Source organism: Erpetoichthys calabaricus, chromosome 8 (genome assembly GCF_900747795.2).
Source record: "Erpetoichthys calabaricus chromosome 8, fErpCal1.3, whole genome shotgun sequence".
NCBI lineage: Eukaryota > Metazoa > Chordata > Cladistia > Polypteriformes > Polypteridae > Erpetoichthys > Erpetoichthys calabaricus.
This window is the reverse complement of record NC_041401.2, coordinates 102,322,157-102,347,804: the sequence shown is the minus strand read 5'-3', so window position 1 is coordinate 102,347,804 and position 25,648 is coordinate 102,322,157. Positions and strand designations below refer to the sequence as shown.

At 39.6% G+C, this 25,648-nt stretch overlaps 2 protein-coding genes across 2 annotated transcripts in view; one reads left to right on the top strand and one right to left on the bottom strand.

Annotated features, from left to right (window-relative positions):
* Positions 1–18,923, bottom strand: part of LOC114655910 (tubulin alpha-1A chain-like) — a 28,476-nt gene extending 9,553 nt beyond the window's left edge. Inside the window, exons 1-4 of the mRNA XM_051931071.1 lie at positions 18,777–18,923; positions 16,639–16,861; positions 15,986–16,134; positions 15,439–15,875 (exon numbers count right to left, since the gene is read on the bottom strand). Of these exons, the coding sequence (XP_051787031.1) occupies positions 15,439–15,875; positions 15,986–16,134; positions 16,639–16,861; positions 18,777–18,779 (812 nt within the window). The 5' untranslated portion in view covers positions 18,780–18,923. The remainder of the gene's footprint in view (positions 1–15,438; positions 15,876–15,985; positions 16,135–16,638; positions 16,862–18,776) is intronic.
* A 778-nt stretch (positions 18,924–19,701) lies between these two features.
* LOC127528993 (protein GVQW3-like) lies at positions 19,702–22,684 on the top strand. The gene has a single exon (XM_051931078.1). The coding sequence runs from the start codon at positions 19,841–19,843 to the stop codon at positions 20,399–20,401; it is 561 nt and encodes a 186-aa protein (XP_051787038.1). The 5' UTR covers positions 19,702–19,840; the 3' UTR covers positions 20,402–22,684.
* Positions 22,685–25,648: the final 2,964 nt, after the last annotated feature.

The following is a 25,648-nucleotide window of genomic DNA, read 5'->3' as shown; positions in this document are numbered from 1 at the left end:
CCATCCATTATCCAACCTGCTATATCCTAACTACAGGGTCAGGGGGCTCTGCTGGAGCCAATCCCAGCCAACAAAGCAGGAAACAAACCCCGGGCAGGGCGCCAGCCTACATACACCAAGCACAATTTAGAATCGGCAATGCACCTAACCTGCATGTCTTTGGACTGTGGGTGGAAACCCACACAGACACGGGGAGAACATGCAGACTCCATGCAGGGAGGACCTCGGAAGTGAACCCGGGTCTCCTAACTGCAAGGCAGCAGCGATACCCACTGCGCCACCGTGCCGCCCCATTTAAATTAATAGATCGATTCATTTAAGTAGGTCCTGGGTGCAAACACAATTACCTTAAAGCCCAGTAATAATAATACAAAGAATTGCAGGACTTTCTTGGGAAAGGATGTTTGGACTCTGAAAGCTGCGAGGCCTCCACCCCTGTGTGACAGTATAGTCACGGAGACACAAACTTTGCACCTTGTTGTTTCACTCCAGGCAAAATAACTTAGGAGCTTCTCGGGGTGTCAGGACCCTGGGGCTTTTGTTTGTAGAGACGGTTTGTTTAGAGTGTCATACAGTTCACTCAGATAGCCAGCCAGCATTATTCTAAAGAAATGCAAAATACATCTATGAAAAAGATCGACCGTGATAAGGAAAATACGCTTGAGCTCCAGGGTAACAGTCCTAGGAAATATTAAAATAGTACTGCAAAGCTGAAGTTTTCAGTAGTGATGCATAATGTTATATCAGGAGCAACGAATAACCATAACCTGTAATCTATTAAAGAGTTTCATGAAAGTGGATATACAGTATTAGAACATGTCAGAAAGACAAAATAATTGAAGGGATATGCTTAAGAAAGAATTACTTCAAGGGAGAGAAAAGCCAAATGGTAATGAGAATAACTGTGAAGGTGTGTGCTTGCCATTGGTGGGCCAATACCTTTCTTGACAATAAAATAAAAATGACACTTTAAATTTAATGAACAATTGCATTTAGTTATGTGTTAGCTATCAACTTACGTATGTCCCTGCAACAGGCAGGCAAACAGGCAGCTATGCCCTCAAATCTCTTGACAGATACAACAAATACCTTTTTATTATAATTATGATTTAGATATACATATACATACAGGTGTCCATTCTTATGTGCAGTTTGTACCATGTTGCTGCCTGTGCCTCTCTTCCTAAACGTAACCATTCGTCAACATTTGTAGAGAAGAACTTCCACTATTAAGCCTGCCTAACTCCAACAGTGTTCCAGTAGCTTCCCAATGTTACCACCAGTATACTTCGCTGTGAGATGAAGAAGTCACATCACCAGTCCTGCAATGTTAACTTTATTATGCGGTGCTGCTTCTATAGATTGGCATCCCACTGCTAACACCAATATATCAGAAGAATAACACACAACATGGCTTGATGTGAATTACTTAATGTGAGTTAGGCAGGGAGTGTAATATTTCTCCTCCTTTCTATGCAGTCATAATTTCAATCCACCAGTCTTACAACAGTTTCTCTCCTTAACTCATCTGTATTTAAAAATATATTGAGGAAGTGTGGCACCAGGGCAACTCTCCCCCTTCAAATTTCAGGCCCAGGTACTATTTACATAGACTTTGAATGTTCTACCTGTGTACAGTATGTATGGATTTTCCTCAGACACTCCAAAGACAAGTATGTCAGGTGAGTGTAAACTGGCCTGATGTGTGTGTGTGTGTGTGTGTGTGTGTGTGTGTGTGTGTGTGTGTGTGTGTGTGTGTGTGAGAGAGAGATGAGCAGGCATCCTTCTAGGCTTGGCTCTGGACCAGTTCTCCCAAGATAAGTCCTGGCTTGCTGCAACCCTGAACTTGGTAAGTCCTTTAGAAGATGAATGGACATTTTTCCATTATGCTCCATTGGAATTGCCTGAACACAAACTAGGAGAATACAGTAAATAGTTGAAAACAGGAACACAAGTAATTATATGAGGTTAAATTGTTTTTTTAGCTTTTCTTATCAAAGCGCCTATTGATTTAAATACAGAGAGTGGCCACTTTGCATCTTATTCCACGGGCTTGTGACAACAGCATAAAGCCAAAGGAATAAACCGGAGATTAGTTTAATTGGTGCTTGGCAGCTTACAATAATCAGGCATTATAAGCTGTAAAATCAAACACAGGGCAAATAATCAAGGACAAATAATAATACACTATTCATATTCTATATGGGTAGCGCTGCTGCCTCGCAGTTAGGAGACCCAGGTTCACTTCCCAGGTCCTCCCTGCATGGAGTTTGCATGTTCTCCCCGTGTCTGCGTGGGTTTTCTCCCACAGTCCAAAGACATGCAGGTTAGGTGCATTGGTGATCCTAAATTGTCCCTAGTGTGTGTTTGTGTGTGTGTGCCCTGCCCAGGGTTTGTGTCCTGCCTAGCACCCTGTGTTGACTGGGATTGGCTCCAGCAGACCCCCGTGACCCTGTATTTAGGATATAGCAGGTTGGATAATGGATGGATGGATGTTTTTCATATTACCCAAGATGCACACGGTTTCAAACTTTTAGTGTAGCTGCTGGTAAATAAAGCAGGATCAATGATGGGACAGACGCGTGCCAAAAGAAATCTCTCAGTCCAAAAAGGTTAGTTTTAAAAAGGTTGAGTAAAAATTCAAGCAAACAGTCCACACAAGAATAGAGAAAAGTTGTTATACACGTAGAATAAAAGGCAAAAAGAGGAAAAATGCTTCTTCTTTTTAATCTTGAATTGTTTCTATACTTAAGGATGAATTATTTCACTATGCTTTACTTCACATTCAGTACGTTCTAAACGTACGGCTCTGCACAAAGTAACAGGCCATGAAATCAGAATCCATGTTAGCATCAGTGTTTATTTTGTATAGTTCCTTTTGCTCTGAGAAATGTCAAAAAGAAATGTGCAAAGTAATATTACAATTAATATATTATATAGTGCTTTTCATACCTTTAACCCTGTCAAAGTGTTGCACACAACAATCAATAAGTCTAATCGAGCATTATATAGTACCTTTTATGGAAGAGAAGGTCTGTGATACGTCTTGTAAGTCTAAGCATTATCCTCTGATGAAAACCCCTGACAGGGGTTGAAAGCTCAGGAATAAAAACTATTTTATGATACATGATTCGTTTTTTCTCCCTTTGTGGATCTCCAACTGCAAGTACCTTTTATATAAATCAAAGATATCAAGAACAGTAGTATCATCTGTCATTATTTTGAATATTTCAAAGATCGCTTTGCAAAGAATTAGGGATCATATTACATATTCATTCTCATTTTGATATGGTGCACTTCCTGTTGAGCACTATTGCAGTATATATATATAAATATTTTTTTTTTAACCAAGGGCTAATATTATTGGCAGGCAGTGTGGTGTGATTAAGGCTTTGGACCTAGACAAATCCTGCTATTGATACTGTGTGACTAATTGTGTCTCAAATGTTGTATGTCACCCTGGTTAAAGGTGTCAGCCAAATAAGAACTAATATTAGGTCACTGGAGCTGCCTACTCTTCAACATGCTATATGTAAACAATGCACAATAACAAAACACTCCCTCATTAGATCAATTTCTGCACTTCCTAGTGACTTGGTTTTTGTTGATAGTCATTTCAAATTGCAATTTACAGGAATATGTATTCTTTTGAATTGAAATGGGTAATCTGTAGGAATAATGTGAAATTTGAGTGTATAATGTCATTATTATAAACATCACATGCTTACGATTTTCACTTGTTTACATCTCACACTCAAATATTTCTTCTTGTGTTTCTCAACATTTCCATGTGGTCTCTTTTTAAAGTCCCCAGAAGCAAATGTATATGTAAAGAATTTTGGTGAGGGAAGGGTGTGGGGCATCCCAAAATAAGCAGACGCAGATGTAAATGTAAAAGATTTCGGAGGAATTGGTCTCCTTTTAAAGTCTGTAGATTTGAGTGTATATTGCAGTGGAGTAGCTCATATGGGTTGCTGTTCGTCCACACTGCTCTTGTGCCTGAGGATGCCACTTCTGCCTCTACATATATCTCTCTCCCATTTCACTTCTAGTGTTCACAGCTATAGCGCCTGTCACCAGCACTAGAGGTTTATAATGCGCTTGCTTGCTCACCATTGAGCATTCCTTGCCCTTCACTGTACTTTCACCTTGTGTTTCAGACCTGACTGTATACACCAAACCTGATCATGCATCTTTTTTCTGTTCCAGGACACCATCTTCAGTCACCCATCCACCCTATTGGGTAGGGGTGCTGTTCACATGGAACATCAATTATTTTCTACCGCATCCTTCATTTGCATAAAGCCCCTTGTCAGCACAGATATTAAGAAATATCAGCAAATTAAAAAAACAGTCCAGCTAATTTTCATTTTCTATAATGTCACAAAATTTCAATCAAATCATTAAAGGCATTTTTGAGACTTTGTGGTATTTCGTTAGTTTTTTTTATTTTGTAGTTGGGTTTTACTTCTAAATAAGGATATATCGAAATGTCCTTTCTTAGTGGATGCCTACTGCCCTAGATGTGCAATACTGGCAAATTTCAGCTTTTTAAGTAAACAGGAAATGGTCCTTTTGCTAATGAGAGAATGAGTCAAGTTTGCATTTATATGCTCACCAAAGGCCTGTGCTACGCTCCAGCCACTTCGCGTCTCTGCCACTCGCGTTGTGATGAGGGGGGCTGAACTCACCCCAAGGAGACGCGGTTGTTCCTCCAAAACCCCCTCCTAAATGGTGATACAATGGGAAACAAGTACAGTTTTTTTTTTTAACCTCCTCTTTGCTTGATCAGCTGCTGGCTTGCTGCTGCTGCCGTACCACATGATCTGCATCTCGCGTGCGCTTTGAACATTTAAAAGCCTGTACAGCAGCTGTTCTTTTGTCTCACTGCCTTGTCTCTATTCTCCCCCAGACTGCTCCTGTTGGGGGTCCCGCTCCCGAGGTGCACCCAATTGAAGAGGAAGATTTTTAATTCTTTTAATTGAGAGATGGAACAGTCCCCTCCGACTACACATGGAGCTCGATTCCGTTCTGAAAGAGACTTATGTTTGTTTGAAGTGTTTGAATAATGTTTTTGCCTCTAAAATCTCCTGTGTATCTGTGTAACTCTGTGACCCAAGCGTGACAGTGTATGTGGATTTCACTTACACCAAACAACAAATCTTTTCATTCTCACAGAAACTCCTCTTCATTGGGAAGAAACACTACTTTTCCCTGATGGCAACACAAATTAGACGATCTACAAGTCTCCGACTTAAAGTTTAAATCCGAACAATATATTCGATCTATTTTTGCTGTGCTGTTATTTTCCCGAGTAATATTTTCCATTTGTTTGCACTAATGCAATCTTTACTATCATTTTTTTGAGACTTTCAAATTTTCGTACATCTATTATCTCTAACCTGCTTTGCATGTGTACCGCGCCAATGTTTTTGGTCCTCTTTACAACGTTCTACTTTGTCTACTCTTTGGCTTTTATTTCTGACCCCGGGCATGGTTAAATCTCTTAGCACAAAGTCTCGTCTCGCGTGACGTGAAAGTGTCTCTCTGAAAAAGTCTTGTCTAGTCCCAAGATTTTTTTATATAATAGAAAGATATCTCTCTATTATAAAAAGAAAAACTTGCGACAAGATGTGATCTTTGGAAGAGAGACAAATAGACAGAGAGACACTTTCACGCTCCGCGAGGCGGACAAGTCACGTCATACAACCTTTGAAAGCGAGTCCTGTGATACACATGCAGAGCGGGTTAGAGATAATGGAAGTAGGAAAATTCAAAAGTCGCAAAAAAAATGAGAGTAAAGATTGCATTAGCGCAAACAAATGGAAAATACTATACCGGGAAATAACAGAACAGCAAAAAGAGATTGCATAGTGTTTGAGGATGTCTGGGGGAGAAGAGAGACAAGGCAGTGAGTCAAAAGGACAGGTGCTGTACAGGCTTTTAAATGTTCAAAGCACCGCACGAAATGCAGATCATGTGGCATGACTGCAGCAGCAAGCCAGCAGCTGATCAAGCAAAGAGGAGGTAAAAAAAATGTATTTGTTTCCTATTGTATCGCCATTTAAGAGGGGTTTCGGAGGAGCGGATGCGTCTCCTTGGGGTGTGTTCAGCCCACCTCTTCACAACGGCATGTAGCACTGGCTGGGGGGAAAGGGGTTGATGAGTGAAGTGAGCAGAGGCGAGGCCCCCTAGTATATAAAAAAATACATATATTCATATATGCTGTGCTTCTGAATACACACACTATATATATCTGTCATGTAGTGTTTAAGATACTTCTGTCTGGGAAGAGAGCTTGCTAGGTTACTAACAGCCCCTGGAGTACTCAGCTTACATACAGCTTTTAGAAAGTTTGTCAACTTGTGTGTTCTTTCTTTACCTTCCTTATGCAATGGAGCTGTTGCTAACTATTACAATGTCTAGGACTTAAAAGTGGAAGGAAAATAAAATGCAGGTTTTGCAAAATAAATGTGAATGTTGGTTCAACTTTTTATGATTCATTTTGACTAGAAACAGAAATCACAATGAGGTAATAGTCAGAAAATTCTGACAGTGGGTTAGAGGTATTTCACAGTTATGAGTTGGTCAGCCCAGCCTTCTAGGCACTGAATCACAGAGTCTATGGCTGGTTAATTGTCTCCATGTAACTTGTGCAATAAGAGCAGTACAGAGAAATTCAAATAACGCTTGGAGCACCATAGTTCATTTTAAAAACACAACACAGTACACAGAGTACCCTTTTTCAATTCACTCTTCCATTTCACCAGTTTGTACTGTTGTAACCAAAGGTTTGAAGTGTGCCACAGTGATTGGTGAAGTTTATTCCAGGTCAGATCAGATTGGGGAGCATTCACTGGTACAGCCTGTTGCTGCACCCACCACACGTCGAAACAGCTCAGAATCCTGGTTGTCAAAAAGGTAGACACATAGTCATTTCTAGAGGCTGAGACTGGACCATCTATCTCGCAGCAACCAGGTGTTACAATGGGCGTCCCCTTAGCCTGGTCCAGCTATTCAGGTCCTCAGCAATGAGGATCCTGTCAGACAAATCACCCTCGCTCCCTCACAATGCAAGTAATGTGCCTCATTCAGGACTCCATGAGAAATCGCTCATTCAACACAAAGTTAAACCAGTAGCACCCAAGGATTCTCTGAAGAGACACAGTCACTGAAGGAGTCTGGACTTCATCTCTGATCACTTCATAGCATTCATGTCTCCCAACCATATAGCAAAACAGGGAGCAGCAGGACTCAGAGCTTTGTCCTTTAGCAAAGATATCAGGAGCACCACACACCCCTTCCCAGTGACCTCATGACCCCCCATGTTCTCCCAACCTGTCTACTGATTTCATAGGAAGAGTCATGGGAAACATGATTGTCACTGCTGAGGTAAGTAAACCTCTCAACGTGATCGACATTCCCACCGCTGAAGAGACATACTGCTGATGGCACTATTGATTATCCATCATCATTCCAAACACATTATTTGATTAAATCAGCTGATGGAAAGAACCTGACAGGGAGATGGACAGAAACAAGTGGAGGCAACTCAGACAGGATACTTAAATGTGCTGATGTGCCCTGTTTGGAGATGATCAATATATGACCAGGGACCACTGTCTGCTCTGCTATTTACAGTCCATGGGATAGTTCTTTCAGGCAGGGATTTTGGTTGATTAAAGCAGGCCTGACTCATCACTTTCAGGCAGAGGCCATCAGTGAATAGAGCAGGTGCACAGCGTACAGATAGGAAAAAAAAAGATGCTGTTTGGGTATTAGAAGGGCACAGTCCCTATATAACATAGCTCAGATGGTAGTTATCCATACCTGGTAAGTTTCATAAAAAGCTCACTAAATATGCAAAATGTTTGAGTATTTATAATGAAGAGGAACAATCTATCAGCCAGAAGCTGTCTGCAAAACGATGCCTTGCATTCTGCTAAACTGGGCGTACAATCAGCAGCATTCCCACTGAAGAACTGGATGATGATTGCACTGCTAAAATGACTTCTCATCGGCCTGGATATGCATATATAAATAATTATACTACACTGTATATTGGCAGTGAAAGTTACATTTTAAAGCAAGTTAAATATATATGTTATCGTCAATGTGTGAAACTAGGTATTGTGTAGAATGCTTAGGAAATCTACAGAATGCCAAAAATGGGACGTCAATGTATGAAACGATTAAAATTTCAAACATTTCCTAGGCATTCTATGCAATACTTCTGCTAGTGACCAATGTCCCTGATCACGAAATACCTCTTTGATCAGCTGCTATCGCTCAGTCCACAGGAAGAGGGTCAAAGTTTTGTTAGGTGTATGTTCAAGAACAAGTGTCAAAATATGAAGTACTCATGTGAAAAAGACAATTACTATAAATCCAATTCAAAATTCCATTCTAGCCGTCCTTATTGCAACAAGTAGTTTTTTTCAGTAAGAAAGTCCTATACAATGTATTGTGTATTTCTTTGTTCATTTTCATACATGTATTTTAAATAAAGGCCTTCTCATGACTCACTTTTCACACTTTACCTAAATAGTATTTGTTGTTCTGTATAGTGCCTAGGTATTTTATACAATGCCTAAGTGTATAGCTTATTAAAGTAACACAGGCATTTCATGCTTTGCCTAAAAATGTCACACATTCTATGATACCTGCTTTTCACACATATATATCTTTTCTGTTCCACATGTTATGGGTAAATTCAGAAAACTGGATAAACCTAGCATTACCTGGGTAAAGCTGGAATTGGAAATAACATTTTGTTAGAATCTGGGTCTGTGGTGGGTTGGCACCCTGCCCAGGATTGGTTCCTGCCTTGTGCCCTGTGTTGGCAGGGATTGGCTCCAGCAGACCCCCGTGACCCTGTGTTCGGATTCAGCGGGTTGGAAAATGGATGGATGGATGGATGGATGGATAGAATCTGGGTAGATAAACCTAAGATTACCCGGGTAAAGTTAGAAACTCATATTTTATTCCGGCTTTACCCAGGTCTTTTGGATAATGTGAGCTTCACCTGGGTAATGTTAGATTTATCCCATTTTTGGGCTTCACCCTTAACATATATAAGATTCAAGTATGTCCTGCATGCAAGAAAGAACACAATCCCAGACAGCAAGCGCGCCCTGCTGGAGACAATTGTCCACAAGTAAGATGCATACAGTCCACACAGGTCCACAGAAACCATTGACCAAAAACTAAAGACACTTGTGAGATATGATTTTAGTCATATAACACCTTCCCCGTGGTCAAAGTGCTTCTAGCTCATGCTAGTTGGGCAGGATTTGTTTTTAAGTCGCTCCAAACTTTTAGCCAAGATGAGAGGGCTACTGTATTTTACACACCGTGTGATGAAGAAATTCAAATACTTCAACCTGCTTACTTTGGAGGTGTGGTGGGCCAGAGCCTATCCTGGCAGCACTGAGCAGAACTATAACCCTGGGGAAAGTCTGTCCCAGATCTGACAGACTGCAACATCTGCTGCTCACTTGTGACTACAATCTGTAATATTTCCAATGAACAAAAGCTTAACCAATTTTCGGCATTTTAAACAGAATGATCTGAACTAGTACATCACAGACCATTTACTTAGCAGGTAATGTATGAAAAATAAAGGAAATAAGGCAAGGGACTGACATGAATTTTAACAGTTAAGACTGCATTTCATAAATCATCAGCTACTCATTTGCTTTGCTGTAGACAAGACTAGCAATAACAAAAACAAAGTAGTGTTTGGTTGGTTACTCACAGTGAAATATTCACAGACAACACAGTTGATCAAATCAGCTATTGTGTTTTTGCAAAACTGTTGGGTTATCTGTCATTCAAATCTACAAGTCATCAATCCTGCTCAACTAGCTTCTCTCACCATTTCAAAACATTATCTAAGCCTACACATACAGTTTATAACAGCCCAACTGTTTTGACTTTATACATCAATTTGCTGCTCCAATCACACCAGTAATATCCTTAATGTCTGTTTGGCTCCTCATTTGCAAAGATTCCTTTTTTTCATATTCTTGCATAACGACTTAGTGTTACTGTATGTACTCATGTTTGAACTAGTTGACATTCACTCATTTCCAAATGAATAATAAGCCGACTTGTACTCCATTTTTAATACCACCTCACACGCTCTTTCAAAAAGGACAACAGTCATTAGAACATTATAGATGAGAAAAGGCCATTCAGCCCGACAACACTTGCTGGTCCAATCTGCTTAATTCTTCCAAAATAAAATCTAGTCTAGTTTTGAAAGTCTCTGAAGTCCAATGTACTAATACTCTTCATAAGTTTATAAACACTTCAATTTTGTCTCCTCTTAATCTTCTTTAGCTTAAACTGAAAAGGCTCAGCTTTTTTAACATCAGCCCATTCTGATGTTTCTCGCACCATAACCCGATGCTTCCTGTGTCTGAGCCAATTCTGCACACCACACCCTGAACTCCAACTTCTTTTAGATGATTGCCCAACCTCTAATGTGGCACCTAAACAAATGCTTTCTGAAAGTCCAGATAAATAATACGTTTCACTTTGATCATATCCTTTTGTTACTTCCTCATAAAACTGTTAGTAAAACACGACTTCCCACTTCTGAACCCATGCTGACTGTTCAGAAAAATGCCTGTACTTGACATGTGTTGCTCAACGTTATCTTTAACTCCTTCCATTAATTTTCCAGTGATGCACATCAAGCTTACTGGCCTATAGCTGCTCGGATGTGCCCGATCCCCCTTTTTATATAACAATGATATTTGCCACTTTCCAGTCCTTCAGAATTTCCACAGTGACTTGTTAAAAATGTGTGTCCCAGGTTTATATACATTCATTCTGGCTAACCTCCTTTAGAACTTGAGGATAAATATCTGGTCTTGGTGATTCGAATGATTTTGTCCCATTTCAACCTGAGCTGTACTTCTCCCTCTACAATTTCCAAATCACTCAGTACCTCCTTAGTATTCCCATTTAACTATGTGAAGACTGCAGAAAAATGTGAAATCTGAGCATCTGCTGCCCATCTATTTGTAATTTTTAATTTCCCTTCACTGGTCCTGGTGTATGTCGCCTCCCCCTTGACTGTTCTTTTACTTCTAAAATACTGAATCTCTTTGGGTCATCTTTTGGCTTATTGGCTCTCCAACTGTCTTTAATGGTTGCCCTCATATTTTAATCTGCCTTACAATTCATCTATCCATCCATTTTCCAACCCGCTGAATCCGAACACAGGGTCACGGGGGGTCTGCTGGAGCCAATCCCAACCAACACAGGGCACAAGGCAGGAACCAATCCCGGGCAGGGTGCCAACCCACCACAGGACACACACAAACACACCAAGCAGACACTAGGGCCAATTTAGAATTGCCAATCCACCTAACCTGCAGGTCTTTGGACTGTGGGTGGAAACCCATGCATACACAGGGAGAACATGCAAACTCCACGCAGGGAGGACCCGGGAAGCGAACCCGGGTCTCCTAACTGCGAGGCAGCAGCACTAACACTGCGCCACCGTGCCGCCCGCCTTACAATTCACATTGGAGTTATTAGTCTTAAATACCTTATATAGTGGGGGGCACAGTGGTAGTATTGCTGCCTTGCAGTAAGAAGACCAGGGTTTGCATCCTGGGTTGTCCCTGCATGGAGTTTGCATGTTCTTCCTGTGTCAGCATGGGTTTCCTCTCAGTCCAAAGACCTGCACGTAGGGAAGACTGGCGCTACTAAATTCAACTGAGTGCATGGATGGTGTGTGTTTATATGCGTGTCTGCTTTGCAATGGACTAGTGCCCCGCCCAGGGTTTGTTCCTGCCTTGCATCCTATTGTTTCCAAGACAGGCTCCAGCACATCCACCAACCTTGCTCAGGACAAAGCAGTTTAGAAAATGACTGGCATATTCTATTTAACTCTTTATTAAACCACTGTGGAGTGCTTTTTTTTTTTTTTTTAATTTCCTACTAATACCAAAATTTGGGCATGTTCAATTGCTCCTCGACTGTTTCCACACTTGCCTCATGTGTGCTCAAATTTGCTCTACCAAAGTTAAACTTAACAGTTTTAGTCTTTTCATCCCCACTCTTTCAAAACACGGAGAACTGTATTATGGTCACTGGACCTTAGTGGCTCAATCACCTCTACACCGTCAATTCTATTACAAGAGACTAAATCCAAACGGGCATCCGCTCCTGTGTTGATGCTTTAACATACCATATACAAAACCGTTCCTGGATACTACCAAATGCTCCTGCTCTTGTGAGGTTAGCAGTTAATATTTGGGTAGTTAAAGTCCTGCATGACTAGAATATCCCCCTGTAAACCTGTCTTAATATTACTAAAAAGTGCACTGAAATTACTGCCTGCATTGGGAGGTCTAGTATGACAACACCCCTAAAATAAGGCCTTTATCTCTAACGCTTTCCAGCTGAAGCTAGATGTTCTCAATAAGAGCTCATTGTCCAGCTGAAGAAAGCTTGTTTAAATTCCGTTTACAGAACAGCAAACCCACCACCTTTTCTGCTCTCTTCCCTAAAAATGTATCCCTGTTATAAGAATTTTCATCACTATGCATTTTTAATTTTATACTATTGTTTGTTCCTTCATGTAAACGCATTAAGCCTTCTGGTGACCCATTTATCTCCGCTGGTGTGGTCTGGAGTCCCCTCCAGCACCATCTTAGGGGTACATACCCCCTCTCTAAAACACACCTGGACCAGGTCTGCCAATTCACAGCCCAGCGACCCTCAGCTGGAGGTGCTGGCATCTCCTCGAAATGTACCTTCATAGATGACTGCCTCCTCCATGCCATCCTCTAAAAGAGGAGTAGACACAGGTAATATTCAGGACAAACCAAGTCCGATCCAAAGAGAAGAAAACAAAACCACAGAAGAGGATAGCAGGGTATTGGTATACTCTAATGGCAGATTATTAAAGATTGAACAATTCATACTGCAAGGAGGTGTTAAGCCATGCAAGATCACTGACCATACACTGTTAATGCAAGTGTGGTCGAGTAGAGGAAGTAACAGCTCACATGCTGAGCAAACATCACTTTAATTCCTGCAAACCAAAGGGAAGCTGAATAAAAGAGCTCATATCACAATCAATTTGATTAAATACATTGCAAATAAGGCAAGTTCAAAATTTATGAGCTAATGTACAAGTATTAGTGATGAATGCACACTTCACTACAAATATGATGCAGTGAAACTTAACACTTGGCATTTCATCTGCAAAGATGGGTTAAAAAAAAAAAAAAAAAAAAAAAATTCAGATATGGACATCATTCACCTAGCATTGACAATTCCTACCAAAAATCTCAAAACTGATCCCCCCCCCCAGTTAGCAGCCATTTCTCGGGAGACCATGCCACCTACCTTTTGAACAAAATCTGTACCTGTTGAGACCCAAAGCCCTCATGTTGTGTACTTTACCTATTGGTGGAGAGGAACGTACAGTTGGTTGTCAAGGAGCACTGCAGGCAACAGGCTACGTAACTGGGTGTGCTATGCTGCAGAAACCACTTGCTGGCAAACTCCCCAAGACTTGCATTAAACAGCAGATTAAAACTCCCTGCCAAAAGCCAGCCACCCTTATTGTACTCCATATCATACCCCATAATTTTATGCAAGTAAAGCCATCTGCCCTCGTGCAAGGCTGCCAACGACCAACCTAAATAACTAGATAGAATACGGAGCTGCTTTGTTTAAATTCAATAGACAACACTTCAGCTTGATTAGGAGGAGGAAAACAAAACACACACACACGTGGATTGTTCCGGATTTGTGCCAAGTACTTGCTGTGCTGGGGTCTTGTTCCCATGCAGTGGTTTTTGTATAAAAACCACACAGAAGCACATCACATAGATGAACTCGGAGGAAGTGCAAGTGTGACAAAAGCCCCATTTGGTTGCCTCAAGAAATGGCCAGAACCTTTTTGGTAGCAGTTGCTGGGGGTGTGGAGAGGTTATAAAAAAAAAAAAAAAGAAAACATTAACTGAACTCCAAAGAAGTCTATGGTATAGTCACACTTGAAAAAGGTTCTTGGCAGCTTTGCGTTCAGTGGTCCCTCACTACTTCAACTTGCCCTTACCCAGCAAGTCACACAACTGTTGAAACACCGGCTTTTCCTTTTAATACAGATGTTTACTGTCCTACACCATTTCACTGCTATGCTAAGAGTTAAAAAGGAGTTCCTAGTCAGATTACAAACATCTCTCTCACCCAATGATTTGTGGGCACATTTGGCATGCTTTGTCATTTGTATACATAAAAATGTGCTGCAAAATGCATACCCGTACTGTGTGTGTATGCATGCAACCCCCCCCCCCATGTTTTGTTAATCTACACATGAAAACCAGCCAGAATCAGATACCCAAGAACTTCTGTAATTGCTAAGTTTTGGTTTTGTGTAAAAGACTTTCACATCCCTAACCCCAACAGGAAACCTGGCACCACTTTATAGTAGTGTACACAACGTCACACTCCAAGCTCAATTACACATTTATAGCACAACATACTGGGGTATACTTTAGCCATATAATCCTAAGTGAATGTATACAAAGAAATGTTCACTTTCCACTCAGTCATGGTAAGCTGCTTACCCCAAAAAACAAACACCTTGAATACCTTAGACTGCAGGCTCAGTAAAATGATTTATTCTATAGAAATTCAGCCCTAAAACAAAAAGTTGCCCTCTTGGACTGTTGTTAAATTTGATTCACCTCCATTTGTATCCTGTGGGGTTGAAGGAAGAGGAGAGAAACAAAACAAACACACCACAGAGAAACTTTAAAAACCATTTATTGCAAATATTCAGAATAAACTGATTATGTCAAATCAAGGCACTATAAAGCAGTGAACTTTGTATGTCAAATGACATGGAATGTTTCTTGAAATATTTAATATTCTTCACCTTCCTCATCATCTTCACACACACTGTCTGTTCCCACCTCCTCATAATCCTTCTCCAAAGCAGCCATGTCTTCACGAGCTTCCGAGAACTCTCCTTCTTCCATTCCCTCTCCAACGTACCAGTGAACGAAGGCCCTCTTGGCGTACATGAGATCAAACTTGTGATCCAGACGGGCCCAGGCTTCTGCAATGGCAGTAGTGTTACTCAACATACACACTGCCCTCTGTACCTTAGCCAGGTCACCACCGGGGACTACTGTAGGAGGCTGGTAGTTGATACCGACTTTGAAGCCAGTGGGACACCAGTCTACAAACTGGATGGTTCTCTTGGTCTTGATAGTAGCAATGGCAGAGTTGACATCTTTGGGCACCACATCACCACGATACAGTAGGCAGCAGGCCATGTATTTCCCATGACGTGGGTCACACTTGACCATCTGGTTGGCTGGCTCAAAGCAAGCATTTGTGATGTCTGCTACTGAAAGTTGCTCATGGTAGGCTTTTTCAGCAGAGATGACTGGGGCATAGGTGGCCAGAGGGAAGTGAATACGGGGATAAGGCACCAGATTGGTCTGGAACTCAGTGAGGTCAACATTGAGGGCACCATCAAAACGGAGGGAGGCTGTAATGGAGGAGACAATCTGGCCAATCAGACGGTTCAGGTTGGTGTAAGTGGGGCGCTCAATGTCCAGATTTCTGCGGCAGATATCGTATATGGCTTCATTGTCTACCATGAAAGCACAGTCGGAATGCTCCAGGGTTGTGTGGGTGGTCAGGATGGAGTTATAGGGCTCCACGACAGCTGTGGATACTTGAGGAGCTGGGTAAATGGCAAACTCCAACTTGGACTTCTTGCCATAGTCAACAGATAGGCGCTCCATCAGCAAGGAGGTGAAGCCAGAGCCAGTGCCTCCACCAAAGCTATGAAAGATGAGGAAGCCTTGAAGACCTGTACACTGGTCAGCCTGAAACAAACAACTTCATTAGAGGCGCTTGCACAAAATTTAAAATCACCTCCCACAAAAATCTCTACCAACATTGAGCATGGGAGGAAAAAAAAAAAAGGGGGTCTTACCAGCTTACGGGTTCTGTCCAGCACTAAATCAATTATCTCTTTGCCAATAGTGTAATGTCCACGGGCATAGTTGTTAGCTGCATCCTCCTTGCCTGTAATAAGCTGCTCTGGATGGAAAAGCTGTCGGTATGTTCCTGTACGGACTTCATCTGCAATTAACAATATTTAGCCCTCCTAAATGTTAGTGTTTAACTATAACAGCAAAGTCACACATTTAAACTATTATGCATATCAAATCATCTCCACGAAAACAAAGTATTCAGTCAGTCTAAATGTGCTTACAGATGGGTGAATTATGTGACAGCATTGTGGCCACTGATTAGTTTGTCTTGCACCAAACGGGCAAGTGCTCTTGGTAGTAAAACAAGATTAAAAAAACAAAAACCCACTACTCATTACTTTCAATAAGCTTCATCAAAACCAGACAATACCATATTACAACTCCTTACACTTAGCCCAAGCTTTATCAAATACATCCTTTGAAGAATTGTGACAAGTGTATGTAAACACTGGATTTTAATGGATTTTCTTTAGACATTAAAAAAAACCAACTACTGTACTGTAGAATATTGGCATTGTAATGTAATATTGATTTTGTTTGGCTATACAAACAAGACAGCAATATGAAGAGAATGTCAACGGATTAAACTTACCAACTACAGTAGGTTCCAGGTCCACAAAGACTGCTCTAGGGACATGTTTTCCTGCTCCAGTCTCACTGAAGAAGGTATTGAAGGAGTCATCTCCACCCCCAATGGTCTTATCACTGGGCATCTGACCATCTGGCTGGATCCCATGCTCCAAGCAGTACAGCTCCCAGCAGGCATTGCCCATCTGGACTCCAGCTTGGCCAACATGGATGGAAATACACTCACGCTAAAAAGGAAAAAAAAAAAAAAAAATCATGAAAACTATTCTTTGCACTAAAATGTATCACATCAGTCAAATACTTGAAATGCAGTCTATATGGGGGTGGGTGGGACTAAAGCAACAGAAACAAATATTTAAAGCACTGGGGGTTGGGATAGGGAGAAAAATAGTTACTCCTTTAAATTCTTTAGGATCTAGGTAATTATCCATTTGCAGTCCCAAGCCTCCATACACTGCCTAAAATCTACCTAAAACATTGGAACTGTTAGGATGAGAAAGAAGCAAAATTGTGCATCTGTAACCAACAACTAAAAATTGCTGTGAGCATCATGCTGTACACCTTCCATTACAACCAAACCTATAACTCACGTATTTTACAATACATACAAATTGTCTAACCTACACTCCTAATAGTAATTTCGGTTCACTTTACCAATTGCACCACAAATTCAATAATTCACACATTTTGCGAATATACATTTTACATACATGTATGGCATTGTCCCGTTTCCAATATACAAAAATAGGTCAACATAGTTAAGATGCATAATTAAATAAGATATTGTTACAGATTCGCGTGACTCAGATGTTGGTAATTTGTTCACGATTCAAAATGAATGAAAATCGTGCAACCACTTCGTGGTTAACGATTCAGTTTGAACGAAATCATCAAATGATACATGTCCAGTACAGTCTGACACAAACATATGCGAAAGCAAATAGTTATTAGGTAATTGATCACTGGGTTCGGTTTCGCGAAAAGCTTGTTCAATGAGAAAAAAAATATTAATTTATGTAGTTTTAAACTATTCCAATAACGAATTGTACAGAACAAAATACATTCCAATGCGTTACTGTATTGTACTTGCATGATAAATTTGAGAACCAGTGATAAGTTTTCGATCGCCGATACGGTTACCTAGTTCAAAAATTACAAAAGTGAAGCGGGTCGAGACCCGGGCGGTTCTTGCACATGCGCTTTACACATCTACCAGCGTCAGCGAAACGAGGCGTCGCAGACGTCACGCACTACATGCGCGCGCTTTAACACACTCGCCGAGCGCCACTGAATCGACTCGATCGTACTCTAAAATCGATGAATTCGCCGAAATGAACGGTTCAAAAAGGACGATTTGTACGTGTGTGGCTCGCCACAGGCGATACTCGCAACCAGACGAAGCCTAAAGGAAAGGGACGAGGACAAGGGCGTTTTCCACATTCTCAATTTAAACTCGACAGTTACGCATCACAAATCAATTTCAGAACAGAGCGGGGTGCAGCTTTCTTCAACCGCAGTCGAATATGTGAACCCTTTTCCAACGCAGGCACTCGAGAAAAACACAAGCCCGCCGAAATCCGAATTACCCTACCCCCACTTCTCAATTGCCACTACACACCCATTAACTACGTCATTCGCCATCATGGGATCAGGCAGCGCGCACATCAGTTTCAACCAGGGCCTAAAAGGTCCGCGTGCACCTTTACTGCTAGGGCGTAACGCCTGCAAGATACCCGATTGAAGATTTAATAAGTTTTTGTAATGTTAATCGGCTATATGAAAGAATTGCCTTTCGGTTTACGTGCTTAAAATTTTTTACAAGTCTTTAGTAAAAAAAAAAAAAAAAAATTATATATAATACCGCCCAACAATCTTGTTTAAAAGGCTATCGAATCGGCTACAACAGTGAGCCCGCTTTACGGCCACGTTTCAACATTCAGCGGCTCGTAAGACCTTGCAGCGTGGGCGGGAAATCCGCCCAAGTTAAACGAGCGCACATGAATGTGAAAGTAGCGATGTAACGGGCCTACTCTACATACTGCCGCGCAAAACGCGCGGACTGTCGAATAAAACTCACGCCTTCAATCCTGAACAAGTTACTACAACATCTCGGTAAGTCTGAAGACAAAACACCGGCCTTACCATCTTTGAAATGTGCTCCTTCTTTCCGACGTCAAGGTGCTCGGTTAGAGAAGGTGGGAATGGAGGAGAACAGCGAAGCAGTTAGTCTTTATAGGGTCTGGGCGGAGACACTGCATCCTGACACCGCCTATCGCTTTTCAAAGAAGGCGCGTGAAGTGAGGGAATTTCAGCGGGTTGCGCTGGCGTGCTACCTGCGGTTCATGTCCGGCTTTTGTTTTATAAGTAATGTTAAAATATTTCACATCTGCTGATATTTTGTGTAAACCCCATCCAAATATTTCAAGTTTAACTTCTTCCAGTAAAACATTATATATATACAGTATACGCGCAATGCATTTATTTTGATTGACTTATTTACGTAAGATCGGTCAACGTCGCAAACAATGAAGGTTATTAATATATTTACTTTGAATATTTTCACAAACTATATTTACATTTTGCTGTAGCATAAAAAAGTTGAAGTCGTGCACGCATACGCAGAGAATTTTTAAACACTGCTTTGATTAAGTTCCTGATACTATACGTTTCAGCTCTGATGTCATTGAGCAGAATAATTTGAACATGACAGATTGTATTTTAACAAATTGTGAAGTCGGTCTTAAGAATTGATATGCACGGTGTGATTTGAGTGTGACTGTAGATGGGTATTTGAGTGTGCCATGTGAAAGAATTCTTGCACTCCATCCAGAGACGGGTCAACACTATGTTCTCATAGCTCTTCCGGGACAGGCATAGCTCATCGCAGTTTGAAACTGAACACGCGTCGTTTCGTTTTTCAAACCTGAGCTGGGAAGCCAAATCCATTCACCGCAAGCATCGAGTGCAAGGCAGGATAAACTCATGGACAGGTAGACAGCCCAGCCCATCGCAGGGTGAACATACGTAGAATAGTCGGTCTATTACAGTAAATAACGAGACACAAAGCAGTGAGAACTGATTATGAGCACTTGCCATGCAGGTTTAAACCTGTCCAAACCTGCACGACAAACGTCAACACTCTCTGCCGTTTAGTTGATTGTCAATCGCCGTTAAATGCAGTTGTATTTCCCTTTGTTGCCGGAATCATGCTAAGTTTAAAAATTGAGCAACGTGTCAATTTGAAATTTTTAGTAAAACTGAACAAAACACCAACTGAATGTTTTCAAATGCTTACTGGGGCTTATGGGGAATACTGCATGTCTCGTGCACGTGTGTTTGAGTGGCACAAAAGATTCACTGAAGGACGTGAGAACGTGGAAGACGATGAGCGCCCTGGACGACCTTCTACTTCAAGAACCGAAGAAAATGTAGAAAAAATTAAACAGATGGTTCGAAAGGACCGTCGACTCAGCGTCCGAATGATAGCTGAAACCATAAACATTGACAAAGACACTGCGTGGAAAATTTTGCGTGAGGATCTCAATATGAAAAAAGTTTATGCCAAGGTAGTTCCCAGGGTTCTCACACCAGAACAAAAAGAGTGCCGCAATAAGTTTGGACCGACATTCTGCAGCAAGTTGAAGCGGACCCGAACCTTTTTCAAAAAGTCATCACATGTGTTGAAACCTGGATCTTGGAGCACGCGTATGATCCTGAAACAAAACGACAGTCAAAGCACTGGAAAACGTTGTCATCACCAAGAATGAAAAAAGCTCGTCAAAGCAAGTCCAAATTCAAAGCCGTGTTTTTGACATGAAAGGTGTAATTTTGGCAGAATGGGTCCCAGAAGGCACAACAGCGAATCGGCATTATTATGAGGAAGTTTTGACAAAGCTCAGATAAAAAAAATTCTTCATCAGGACAGTGCTCCTTCTTACACAGCACTTTCTGGGAAGCAGTTTTTGACCGACAAACACATTACTACGCGGAACATCCTCCATATTCGCCAGACTTGGCACCTTGTGACTTTTTTCTTTTTCTTAAATTGAAATCGGTGCTTAAAGGAACACGTTTCGAGTCAATGGAATGGATGCAGTAAAGAAGAAAACGTCAGTTGTGTTGAAACAGCTGACAGAAACTGATCTGCTGCACGCCTTCGACCAGTGGAAAACAAGATTGCATCGGTGCTTAATTGTGAATCGGGAGAACATTGAAGGGGACAAGCATTTGAATGGTTATATAAATAAAAGTGAATTATTGTGACAGGCTCGTTATTTAATAGACAGACCTCGTATAGTGAATGCCAATTTAGTATCGACAAACCATCATGCCTACAGGTCTTTGTACTGTGTGAGGAAATCGGAGAGCACCAAAAAAAAAAAAAAAAAAACCCACGTGGACACTGGGAGAACATGCAGACTCCCAGGGGTAGTTTGCCACAGTGCAGCCCTCAGTTCAGTAGATGCTTGTTAACTGCTAAGACTATTTGATGGATTGTCAGATTCGTACATTTTAAAAACATACACATGTAGATAATACAGTAAGTGATAAAATTAACTTGAGTCATTTCCAGTGTAATACACAATTGTTCAAAGTTACTGCATTGATGTCTATATGTGTGTGTATACAATATTTAGATTTTCACAGTACACTATATAATTCTGTTATTAAACAGAATAAATTCTAGATTCATTTAAGCATATATTATAGAAAACATAATGTTAATAAATTATTTTTTAAAACCACTAATATCTATATGCTATTACATTAGTGATTCTCAACCTGGGTCATGGCTATCAATTTTGGAAATACACCAGTGCTGAATTCAGAGGATAACGAAGTAGCTTATGTAATTAAGTTATAAAAAACATCTGAGATTAATTAAATGAGATGAATTATTCTGCACAAAATAAGTTTCTTATATGAAAAATCTAGATAGCATTTTGTCACTTATAAGAAGGAAGCTGGCATCATTGTATTGTCAGTGTGCACTATGCTCTGAATGTTTTCTGTCTCCCCTGTTAGCCTTTAAACCCCTCCTCACCCAATTATGCAATATGCCACAGTTTCTTGTTACACATAAAAATGATTCTTTTTGTACAATTTTAAAGATTTAAGCATTGACTTACAAGCTTGGTTGATGGTTACTTTATTGTTAATGTATATTATAAGATGAAGTAATTTGTATCCCTGAGTAGTCCAGTGGTAGGCATACTGTATGTAATATTCAGTAAATTTTCTTTTAAGTCATTGCCATATATTCACTTTAAAATCTATTTAAGAGACATCAGTACATTTGTATTTGCCTCTTGTATTTATTTAATCTTTTTTTGTATATTGGGAAAAAATATCAATTTAAAAACATTTATGAAACGTGAAACTGAATTACTGTTTTTTCTATGGTCCTTGTTTTATGTGTCTGGTAGTTCCATTGTAAATTTGCTTGGGAAACCTATTACTTTCTGTGTTTGTCAGAAGTGAAAAATATTTTGAAAACACTATGTACTGTTTTAAAAGGGTTGGAAATTATATTTTTCATGGGCTTTGATTTCAGAAATCTTCATTAATGCAGTTTGTCTTTGAATGTTTCCGAAATTTTCAACAATTTTAGTGAACGCTAAAGCATTCACAACAATGCACAAAAAACATACATTCTCAGACCTGTTCTCACTGTCTGAATGCTAGGCAGGCCTAGACCTGCACTGCCAAAACCAAAGGCATTCTTTAAACTATTCAATACCATACTTTCTTTTTTCTATTTTTTCAATATTGTAGCTCCATGTGTACACTCCAGCAATATCTAAAGCACATGATAACCAATATACTAAAAATAATTACATATTATGATAAACTTGCTGAAAATAGACTTCTTTTCAAAATTCAAGCATTTGATACTCTGCAACACTGAGTTAATAAACATTCAATATGTTGAAGCTATTATTCAAAGATAAAGAATTAGTAAAACATGAGAAGCTGTCTGATATCACTTGTTTTTTCATAGATCACATAAAGTATTGTTTTAACTTTTTGATATTTAGTTTGTTTTATTGATTAGTAATTTCAAAATACATAAATCTTAAGTAAATTCTACTGGTGCCCTGTTTGAAATTAAATAGGAGCATTTGAAATTGAAAATCTAAACATAACAAAGATTAAACAAAGTAGTGCTAATCCACATTAAATCACCACAAATGAAAGCCACAAATAAAAAAAATGCAGCACAAACATAGTTAGGTTAATAAATTGGTTCAGCGTGTGTAAGGATAAAGGGCCTGTCTTTTCTTTTCATTTTAAACATAATTTAATAACATACAAATGGTGATGGAGATGTACAGTGCTGTAAATAGGTATTTCCCACTTCGTGACTTCCTCTAACATTGACAGTTTTTGCAATCGGCTGTACCTTATCTGATGTTGGATTTTGGTTAAAGAAGAGTAAATATTTTCTGTTAAAAAAATTATAGAGGACGGAGGAGAGGTTGGGAGCATGTACTAATAGCGCATTGCCACACTCAGCACACGCTGAACCACCTGGATTGGGACCCGAGTGCAGTGGGTGACACCTCAGAACCACATTGGAACAGTGTGAGGTTTTTACAGTGGCTAGAGTGCCAATCTTGCCACCAACCCCCAATTTTTCCCTGTTTGCAGAGCTGGATACAGATTAACATCATACCCAGGACGGAGCAATTGCAGGTTATAGTGATAAATCAGGAAGAGCAAACACTTTTTCATAGCACTTTACTTGGAAAACGTGAATAAAGGAATGTCCCTTGCTAAAAGCAACTCATATTCAAGAACCAGTTACCCTTTATGCCTCAAGCACTTGGAGGCGGCTGGGACATTGACATTTTTTGAAAGGCGTCTGACTGGGAGGTATTATTATTTGTAAAGTGCTCTGATGGTCTGTCATATTGTTCTTTATTTAAATAGATTATGATAATGTGTTAAATAACACATTGTTTAGCTTTTCTGTTGTTGAAAGTGTTTGGCTGCAGTTAATGTGATGGTCCGACTTGGTTTTGCAGCAAAAGTCACATGCAGCGGGTTGGTACAATTGTCCTTAACAATAAAGCTTTGTGCATTGTAGTGGAAAAGCTGGCATCTTTGACTGTGGCGGAAATATCCAGTTTAAACCCTTACTGTTAATGTGCATACCAAGCAGAAGCCATTGATGGAAATTTTGAACTTTGCTTAACTGTGTTCTCATTCTGAGGGGTATGGTAATGCAGTGCTTTAGACTGCTGTCTAACTGCCCCAATTACTAGAATTCAACACTGACTAATTTACTGTCTGTCAGCAGTAACCATGCTCTTCTCATGCAGTATTGATTTTTTCCAGAAATTCCACTTTTCGTCCATAATTCAAATATGTTAATGTTAGGTTAATAGGTGACTAAATGACTAAATTGGCTTAGTGTGTGTAAGGAGTGTTATTGTGCATGAGAGTGTTCCTAGGGCTGGCATTACATCCTTCAGTGGTTTCTGCTTTTTACTCAGAGTAGATTTTAATGCATTGTTTTTTGTGTTAAAATTGTTTTATGTTGTTTTATTTAATATACAGTATATCCTCATGCTTAATATATATTGCTGGGTTAGCCCTAGTCTCCCTGTGAACCTGCTATGTATGCTAGATCCTGAAAAGGGCATTAGGTGTTTTTGCACTGTCAACATTAACACATATATAACATATGTTAATGAAACATCTTAATTCTTGTTTAGGCAAAGGGAGGAACCCTGATTACCCAGGAAAACTCCACATGGGGAACTTTGAAATTTGGTCAACAGGATGTTGAGAATTAGCAGTTTTGCATATAATCAATACAAACAAACAAAGAGAGTCATCTTTATATGATGTAGTTACCAATACAATGAATGCCATCTCACAACCACAAGATTACTTTCTGGAATCTTAAATTCAGAGGTTTGCTATCTAAATGGCCTTACTGTTTCACAATACCAACCTTTATCCAGAGATATTCGGTTACAATAAGATGAGCCTATGTTTTGGGACATACTACTTCAACTAGACAAGTTATAATGTAAATTTCTTTTATCATTTATGATCATATTCAGTAATGTAACTTAATATTTTTAATAATTTTACCTACTATTCTTTTTTTAGCAAATGTTTTTATTTCATGAACAAAATTTTAATTCAGATAATAAAACCAGAAAAAAACTTTCCAGAAGATTTGACTGGTAGCTATGTATAATAAAATCACAAAATTAGTCTGTTCATCTGTGTGCCTGTCTATTTTTGAATTTGCCTATGAAGAAACAAAAAACATGATTTTTGGACTGAAGATGATTGCTTCTTTAAAATATTAGCAGATTACTAAAACAAGGCAAATTTGTAGATTAAACATTTAAAGAGATATGAAGAGAAATCAGGTATATATCTAGAAATACAAATTGTATTAGCCACTTCTAGTCTTAAAGTGCACTAGTAACAACTGAGCAAAATGAAATGTGTTTGTGTGTAAAAATACACAAGTAAAGTGGCTGTTTCTCACATGTATTTACCTGCAAATGTGGTTAATAATGACATGGCAAGACAATGCAATTTAAAGATAATTTTTTTTTGCTGTTTATTTTTATGAGAGGCAATTTGGCAATTTGGAATTATAAAATATATTTAAACACTGTAGTGGGTTATCTGAGCTATTCATTGTATTTCTTAAAGGTATACATCAAAATGTTTTAAATTTTATATTTTTAGTTATTTGTTTTCATGTCTTGGTCATACTCATTACTTTCAGTCCTGGTCCTTTTGATAACATGTAGAACTTTTGTATTTCACTAGTATAGCACATGGAAGCCACTGTGTTACTACCATATGATAGCTTTCTTTACTTTGTTATGCATTCAGGTTTATGAAACAAGTCAATGATAAATTCAGGGCTTTATTACTTACTTAAAATAGATATGTTACAAGAATTAGGCCTAATTCTAGATCTAATGCTCAGTACCATAAAAATTATCCTAAAATAAAAATAGATTTTAAATAAAATA

Coding starts and splice junctions, on each gene's coding strand:
- LOC127528993 (XM_051931078.1), top strand. CDS start 19,841: ATGCTAAGTTTAAAAATTGAGCAACGTGTCAATTTGAAATTTTTAGTA.